Source organism: Abramis brama (genome assembly GCF_963993115.1).
Source record: "Abramis brama genome assembly, chromosome: 21".
Classification (NCBI taxonomy): Eukaryota; Metazoa; Chordata; class Actinopteri; order Cypriniformes; family Leuciscidae; genus Abramis; species Abramis brama.
Window position 1 is genome coordinate 6,423,184 of NC_139983.1, and position 9,703 is coordinate 6,432,886.

Sequence of the window (9,703 nt, forward strand, 5' to 3'; positions counted from 1 at the left end):
ACTTTCCATGTACAAAGTGTATGATAAGTATTTTTATCCAGAATTTTCCTATCTCAATTCTGCATCACGCTAATGGAGCATTTCCATTATTGGTCCACCAAATTATTTTACATAGGCCTATTTGTTTAGCCTATGCGTCAAAGTATATAATTATTTAGGCTATCCATAAAAGTTGATTTGCTTAAATACAATGTAGAAGTGACAGCACAGCAAACGGAGTCCCATGTCTAATGGCTAGTTGGTTTAGACATCGAATAGCCTAAGTATGAAATAACTGATATAGAGCGTGGTACATGGATTTAAAGTTGGACACATGGATAAGTCATCAAGCTTTCACTGATGCACGGGTTGGCACGGATTGGCAAAGGCGCATTCAAATTATTTTCTATCACATAGCCGATTGAAAGTGTAGAATATGTGCACTAGAATACATGTCTATTTCTCTTACGTCTCGGAACGCGGGCGCGTAAACAGCTTTTCTGTTGTAGCTACACCTCTTAGACCACTCCTTTGCTTTTTCAACTGCATATGCTGCTCAACTTATTAATGTTGGAAATGTGTCAAGTTTAAACGAAGCGTTTCTCTTTCCTTCTAATGTGAAATAATATATTGAAATGGTTAAACTGCATACTGAATGGTACTTACGCGCACACACGCAGCCTATCCGCAGACTTCTGGACCAATGAAATCAACCCATCGTTCTCCGCGTAACCAGTTAGATTGACGTGGAGGACGCGTCAAATTAACTCTAGCAAACTTCACCCTGCGGGATCAGACAAATCCCTCTTTAACGGGAGAGGATCACTCGTTTCCCATTCTGCCCTAGACAAGTTTGGCATGTAGAAGTTTTGCAGCCGGAATAGACAAAAGTTTGTCGAAGTCTTCCGAACATCTCCACACAGCAACCGCATGCAGGAGCGTTCAGCCATTGAAGGAAAACTGCTTTAAAGACACACATCGCAAGATCAAATGGGTGAGATCTCGTTCACATCTGCACGCTTCATGAGAGATGCTTTATTCAGACCAGAAATAACCGTGACTTTGAGCCTCCATCTGAATGGTACAATGTTTGCTTTAGTTATGAGCATGTAAATTATTAAAACAAAGCCACTATGCGCTATCTACTGTCTCAATAGCCCAGTAATAATATTAATTATTTCTACTGACAATTTCAAGTGTTAAAAAAAATGTTGGTATTTAAGAGAATGCAGAAAGAGAAAGAAGATCGCCATTTTCATGTAAAAATCCTTGATGTGCTCAGGTTACTGAATATGATGTGCCATGCTGTTTTACGACATTCATTTTACTTAACCGAAGTTTCAATGTCTTTTGTTTCTTACAGATCAAAACTACGGGGAGGTGAACCAGCTGGGGGGAGTTTTTGTCAATGGACGTCCTTTGCCCAATGCAATAAGATTACGAATAGTGGAGTTAGCCCAGCTTGGCATCCGACCCTGTGACATAAGCAGACAGCTTCGGGTCTCCCATGGGTGTGTGAGTAAAATACTTGCGAGATACAACGAAACTGGGTCCATTTTGCCCGGCGCAATCGGTGGCAGCAAACCACGAGTAACAACGCCTAATGTAGTAAAAAACATACGGGACTACAAACAGGGAGACCCGGGTATTTTTGCATGGGAGATCCGGGACCGTCTTCTCGCGGACGGAGTATGTGATAAGTACAACGTTCCTTCGGTCAGCTCTATCAGTCGGATATTAAGGAACAAGATTGGAAACCTCTCCCAACCTAACCAATATGAAAATGGCAAACAAGCACCTCCGCAGTCCGGCCTCTCCTATAACCATATATACCCGTATTCATACCCCAATGCAATGTCTCCTTCCGGGACCAAAATGAACAATCCTCCTGGTGTCCCTGTCACGGGTGGGCATGTAAGCATTCCCCGTGGTTGGCCTTCAGCTCACACGGTCAGCAATATATTGGGTATTCGTGCTTTCATGGACCCTACAGGTGAGACTTATTGTACAGCTATTGGTTTAGACAACAAATCGTACTTGTACATCACACGGTTACAGGCCTCAGCCTCACTATCTACTCAAAGCAAACCGAGGAGGCCTATGTAATCATCTGCTTTAAAGAATCAGAATTTTAAAACTTTAGATAAAGTTTAGAAATGTGTTGACATACCTGAAATTTAGAAAACAGAGTCACTAAGGCATATTTTTACACAAATCCGTATACCATACGGAGTAGGCCTTCAGGTTCTCGGTACTGTAAAAGGTTGTGACCTGCTGATAGGTGCTTATATATATATATATATATATATATATATATATATAAATAATTAAAAATGCTATGGGGGGGCTTAATGCGTGATGAGCATTTATTCGTTAAATTCCTTATTTGTCCAATATAACGAATACATGCTTATCACGCATTAAGCCCCCCATAGAATTTTGTTGTAACACGCATTTATAATAAAACATGCTGTTGAAAATACTGTATTAGAAAACATGTTATATATTATTATATATATATATATAATACGTTAAATATTGTCACCATAAGAAAATGATAATAATGTATTTATTCAAAATCCATTTAAGCAAATATGTATGCAGAATTTTCGCATAACATTTTCATGTAAAAATATGCTGCACATTTGTGTTGAATGTATTTAAAAGATCGTTTCAAATCATTACATTGCAAGGCAAAGAAAAACAGACTAACGCTGTCAGTTAATTCGGGAACACTTTATTTTAAGGTGTCATTGTTACAGTGTAATTATATATGTAAGTACTGTGTAATATTAAGCAACTACATGTGCTTACTATAGGGTTAGGGTAGGATTAGGATTTGGTTAAGGGTTAGTTGCATGCAATTATGCATAATCTAGCCTACTGTTATTACTATGGTAAGTAGGCTACATGTAACATATGTAACAAGGACACTGTAAAATTAAGTGTTACCGTTAATTCCTTTAGTAATTCTTTATTCAGCTTGGTGTAATTCTGATTTGGTTTGTTGCAAAGCAAAGTAAAAACAGAAAGTTACATTCAATAATTTTTCCTAGCTATTGCTAGCGCTGAAGGATACGCACCAAAAATGGAGGACTGGAGTAGTGTCAACAGAGCGACATTTCCCTCTGCTCATGGAGTCAATGGAATAGACAAATCAGCAATTGATGCAGACATAAAATACCCTCAGGTACCGTAGCAATTATAAACTTGTATTTTATTGTTTGAGATGAAAGCTCTGTTCAAAAATAATTTGAATGACTTTGGAAGTTACCTTTCATGTTATTGTGCAATTACATAGGCTACTGTATAATATACATTAAAGCGTTCCTAAATTGTAGGCTAATTATTTTTATATAGCTGCTTACACACTTTGTTAGTAATATTTATATCGCGCGTATTTATATGTAAACGCAGCCTAACAATAAACGTTACCTTATTATGTATTACTTTGCATATTGTGTGTTTCTGCCTCTTTCCTCTCGTTGTCTGCTTGCTCTGTTAATGTGCTTGTTTTTCTTCTGTTACTTCAGCCTTCGTCGACTTTGTCTAGCTATGTCCCAGCGTGCGCCTACTCTCCCTCCAACCAGTACGGCGTGTACAGTGGTCCAGCAGGCAGTTATGTGAGCCCAGGGCATCACTGGCAGGCCCAGGGCACCAGTCTCTCACACCCTGGCGGTGGCGTAGCGATGCACCCGAGTGACATCCATTCTTCTATGGCGTTCAAACATGCGGTGCGAGATGGTATGCACGATCATACTTTGATATCAGTCATATTTTAACGGCACTTTAGGAATAATAGATCGAAGTTTTCATGGGCATGCCTTTAAACACAATATTTTGACAGTTATAGGTGTTTCCAACTTTAAGATATCGATACACCTATTTAACGTCAGTAGATAGATCTACTGTTATTATTACTATGTTATTACATAGCAATTACAAGAAACAACACTTGGAGGAAAAGAAAAAGAAAATTCTGATTCAGCTCTCATATAGAAGTCTACCAAGGCTACTAATGTTCTCAACCAAACCATTAGGCATGCACATAAAAAAATCGTATGAGAATGAGGTCATGCAGGGTAAACTGAGGCTATAAGCATTGCAGTATGATCTCAGTTGGGGCCTATGCTCACCAGCATTAATAAATTATTGGTTACAATAAATTATTATTACATCAATAGGCCCATATGAATGCATTTCTACTATTGATTAATGCTGTTTACTCATTGTAGACATTGCGGATAAACTTACTTTAACATAGGATTACAGGCAAATTTTGATCGTGTATGTCTTATATCCAGTAGGTCAGTTTTGGGGCAGCATTTGTAAAAAAAAAAAAAAAAAAAAAAAAAAAAATTGTAATAATAAGTACATTTTAGAAACTTTTATTTCAGAATATATATATATATATATATATATATATATATATATATATATATATATATATATATATATATATATTAAAATAGATTTTTTATTTTTTTTTTGAAATTTGAACAGAGTGACCTATTTTAGAAAATCGAATACATTAGAGCATGCATGCCCATTGGCCTGATCCCATACATTACACGTGACGTTAAACGTTTTAAAAACAAAAAGACAATGACTTGATTGGATGTGAGGAGAGTTACGACTTGTTTTCTCTCTAAACATGTCCTCCTGTTTGTCCTCCACAGGAGACAGAAAACCACCGAGTCCCCTAAGTAAGCAGCAGCACTTGAGCAGTATACACGGACTCAGTCTTTCTACCTCATCCTCGTAACAGCGCTGATACAGCAGCTTAGAAATCATTCCCATTTCAAGAAAGCAAACTGTAAGTTCAACCACTGCACATCTCTCGACGGTGATGTCCATGTTCAGCGCGCTCTGGGAATACAATCTTTGTAAAGCCGAATGAATGTATACGACTTTGTTCTTTACTGTAATTATAACTGTCTCCAGGTTGCTGTTTTTGGTGGTTGGTCGTGTAACCAATAGTCATACTGGTTTTGTCTATGCCATTTAAGACAACGACTGCATAGCGGATGCAAAATATGATTTGTCATCTTAAAGCTAGTGCATCAGTGCATTTTAAAATAGTGAAAATACATTACTTAAACGTGTACATTAAATAACCCCTATGTGAACAAAGTAATAAATTGTTAATGTAAATATGAAGAAAGCTTTAGTTATATATTTTTTATAAATTCACGTGTAAATATGCTAAATAAAGGTATTGCATAAAACGAAGTCACAATCGTTGTCTTTCATGAGAACCTAATCTCACTTTCAGTTCTCGCCAAGGTATATGGAACTTTTACAAATGTTTTTTCTCTGCTCATTCTGCCTTGGCTTTCAGTACATTTATGTTCACTGTAAAGCTAGCAGCTTTTTTATTTTATTTTATTTTTTTATCAACAGAATGTTTCACGCAATAGGCTCTGCACGCAGGGAGTGATAAGGCATTCTGCTGTTTTCTGTGCACTACTGGGCGTAATGGTGCTTGTCCGCATTTGGCGCCTCCAGTGATGCTATCTGTGTTGATGCTGGATCACTGCCACACAGTGCAAATATATAGCTATCTTATTTAAGTAATAAGCATATAAATAATTCGGCTTAGCATATGACCCTCGATTGGACAGGTTCCCTAAAACGGGTTTACCTCCATTTTGTTTAAAGCGTTTCTGATGACATTGTTGAGGGGTTCTTTGTTTGCAATCTTGTGGAAGATATGCCAGCTCAGCATAAAATACAGATACGGATCTTCGAGTAACGTGCACAAGTTTGAACCGTTTGAATAATGTTCGACACTATGAGGATGATGATGATGATTGTTATTATAGCTACTACATTAGGCTATACATTAAATCATTTCTTGCAGTCACCTGTAGGACAATTGTAAAATTACACCTAAACTTACTACGTAATTGAGTTACACTTCAAGTAGACATTGTGACTAACATTATGATGCTTTATTTTATACTTGTGGCTACTTAATTGTCAATTATTTCAAATGATTTGGAATAAATGCACAAAAACATGAAAATAAATTAATAGATAAAGTAAGAACTAAATAAAGTGTCCTAATTTGTAACGAACAAATATTGTTCCGGACAACTGTAAATTAAATAAATGAAATGCCTATAAATGAAATTCAGTGGGACTGTGGGAGCAGACATTTTCAGTGACTTAAACAACGGCCATATATTGTACGTGGTCATTTTTATTTTCTTTGACGCCCAAAGGCGCTCGCGCCAACATTGCACATGTGTTGCGCATTTCTGCCTCCATCACTGTGGGGGAGTAAATCGGTGAATGTCCCTAAAGTGCAGCTTACACCTTACTACTCAAAATAGCTGACCCTGGAAACGTGCACATTGAGCCACAAATTCATTTGTGAAAATAAAACACGAAAAACGTCCACTGTATGATAAAAGTAGCCTACATAATCTCAACATTTTAGTAAATAAATTAGGAATTAAATATTGAGAAAATAACCTCCCCGGACAGATAAATTATTAATATTTCAACAAGCAAACCGTAATAGATCATAAAGTTACACAATGACAAACAACTGACATTTTTTCCTGCATGGATAATTCATAAAAAAAGGAACGAACCCTTACAGCCTGGCACATACAGAACCCTCATAAGAAACGCTGCGCTGGCCGGTGATATTCGTTCGTTTGAAGCTTTCATTTATACAGCAATACGATTTCTAAATATGATGTTAAAATTACTGGAGTCTTTAATCTAATCTTTAGTCTTCTAATTACTTTGTCTTTTATTTTTTATTTTATAAATTAGGCTAACACCCGCGTGTCAAAGACAAGTCTATTGTGAGAAAAGCAATATTTTGCACTTGTCAGAGCCAAAACATTATAGTGAGAATTTATTATTATTATTATTATTATTATTATTATTTTATTTTTATTTTTTGGATTGTTTGAAATTTCATTGATTAATAGACGTCTTGTTAAGCGATATAGCAAAAACTGACAGGTCAACTCGATATGATATTTGATAACAAATATCCAATATCTATCAATATTAGTACTTGTAGCCTATTGCTAATGTTGTTTCAAACATATTCAGGACAACGACCATATAATCTTTCCTAAAACATCGAATATTCTACTGTGGAAAAGTCAATCAACGAAATGAAAGTCAACAACAATTCACGACTTCATTACATTCACTGGTAATAACGTTAACATAATAATAATAATAGTAGTAGTAATAATAATAATAATAATAATAATATAATAATAAAACAACTAGACTTGACCTATACATTATTATATAAAAAAAAGACAAACTATCCAAATGTTTAATTTAAAATGGAGGAGCCAGTAGTCTACGTGCAATGCAAATATTTATATATGTTAATGTTTGATGGTTTAGGACTGCTGGTCAATGTGGAACATTTTCATGCAAGCTTGTGAAATGTTGATTTTCTAGTTCTGCTCTGTAGTTAGTAAAACGAAATAAAAGTGGAACAAATGTTAACTGAATGAAGGTAGAAGTTAAGGATCGGTATCATTGATGGATGCTATCATGCTAAATCGTAAAAGGTGAAAATTATAAAGAGATATTTTTCATCTTCCAAATAACAGTTGAAATTTTAGTTCTAATTCAAGGTCTGGTGGGTTCATTTCTCGGCTTTCTGTAGCTTAAATCTGAAGTTAATTAACGTAATTTGTCAGGTAATAATGTAGAGACTCCGACTGATTTCACCACGGAAAGATCTCTGTGACATGTCCCTTAGAGAGAGCCTATCAATGCATGTACTGTATACTTTCCTGCCATTTTGGCACTTAAAGTTGTCAATGACATCATAGTCATAGACTTTTACTTAGCAAGCTCTAAGCAAAACTCTTTGCTTCTGGTAACAAGCAAACATGCGAGCTTTTTTTCTTAAAAACACATATATGCTTTGACCATTAAGGTGTTTTTATTATATTATTTCTTTTCGATAAATGTAGTTATAGGGAAAGGTAAAAACTAACCCTTTATGAATAAATAAATTGTAATGTTTTTATGATGCAATGTGAGCTATGCACATAGTGCATTTTACAATAATGTACACATTGCAAATTCATGACCTTAATAGAAATCCTAATTATTATTTAATAGACTGAAGGAGCAGAATCATTTTTAGGAATCAAAATTAAAGAGCTTAATTTAAACACCAAGTAGCTTAGCACATATCTTGTAGCCAGAAATATAACGTTGCAATAAACAGCAATTGTCCTGTGCCCTGTTTATACAAACTCTTTTAGCACCAATTGGTCGAGGTTTGAAAACGTCTTATTGACTTCCTTACATTAAATTATTTACTTCCTTTTATAAAGACATTGCACACTGTACAGTTTTAGCCTGCTAATAACTGTAGTCTAATATCTCCTTTTGATGCACTTCTCCTCAAATGAAACGGTCACACAGCACTCGCAGACATTTTGGGGTTTACAGTTGGTATAGTGGATAGTGATGCTGCTGTAAACTTTGAGAGTGCTGTCATTACGTAAGTATTGCTGTTGTAACAACAGCAACAGCAAGGTCATGTCATGGGTTCAAGGAAAACATGAACTGGTAAAAATGTATTCCTTGAATGCAATGTAATGGGGCTACCAAATGCATGAATGGTGAGACATTGGTGCTGTTGCAGCGTGATCTCATGACATGCGTATTCGTATGTGTTTTAAAATGTTGTTCTACCACACATTTACTTACGTTTCCATTGACACTGAAACCTACAATACTGACAGCACTAAAACTTAAATTATTTACGTTTGAACAACTTTACAGACGTACAAATGTGTACGAATCCTCATTTATGAATAATAAAATCGTGGAATTCATATCTTGATTCTGTGGTATTCAGTTGTCATTTATATGACGTTATGCTTTCAGTCGCATTTATTAAACGCAGTTTACTCACACCTTGTGATACCATTTCGCTCTGAGACTTTTGCTGCAAATTTGTTTTAAAGTTTTGGTTCTACACTTTAAAACCTTAAAATGAATAGTAGTATTTCTGTAATCGTTCAACCATTATGTATCATGTAATATTTATTTTGTTTGCCAAGGGTGTATCTTGTTTTCTCTGCTGTGATTGACAAGATATTGCTGAGAATTTCGGTCGTTGTTCTTCACAAACGTAAATATTCTAAATATTTGGATTACAGCGTACGAATAGGCCTACATTATTTTATTTTTGTATTTTGTGTGTGTGTGTGTGTGTGTAGGCCTATGCGTGTGTGTGAATTTTGTGAATTTATGTGTATTTTATGGTTCTTTCGTGCGCTGTAATCCAAATCTTTAGAATCCAGAACCAACGCTATCTCACGACCAATTCGTACGAATTCGTACGACCTCACTCACGAATTTGTACTATTTGTCTAAACCCACGTGATGGGTAGGTTTAGGGGCGGGGTCAGGGGTAGGTCATTCGTATATGAATTCATAGGAATTGGGCAATTCGTAAAATATGTACGATTTAGCAAAAATCGTACTAATTCGTACGAGTGAGGTCGTATGAACGGACACAAATTTGAGCCTTTATTCAGTGATCCTCAAGACCGTAAACATCACATCCCGCACTGGTTGTTTGACTTTTTGCCTCGCTGAGTCGACTTTGCTGGCAGCGTTTGCACATGAAGGCAGTGGTGGAAAGAGTACTGAAAAAACATACTCAAGTAAAAGTACCATTACATTCCAAAAAAAAAGTAGTGTGAGTAGA

General features: G+C 35.9%; 1 protein-coding gene across 2 annotated transcripts; it reads left to right on the forward strand.

Moving 5' to 3' along the window:
* Positions 1-546: 546 nt before the first annotated feature.
* pax1a (paired box 1a) lies at positions 547-6,025 on the forward strand. Of its 2 annotated transcripts, none has more exons than XM_084097783.1 (5): positions 547-973; positions 1,343-1,972; positions 3,036-3,169; positions 3,513-3,723; positions 4,659-6,025. In XM_084097783.1, exons 1-5 carry the CDS (start codon positions 970-972, stop codon positions 4,742-4,744), a joined length of 1,065 nt encoding a protein of 354 aa, XP_083953909.1. In that variant the 5' UTR covers positions 547-969; the 3' UTR covers positions 4,745-6,025. The 2 variants fall into 2 exon arrangements, with proteins under 2 accessions (XP_083953909.1, XP_083953910.1); XM_084097784.1 differs by having other exon boundaries at positions 774-973; positions 3,513-3,713; positions 4,659-5,994.
* Positions 6,026-9,703: the final 3,678 nt, after the last annotated feature.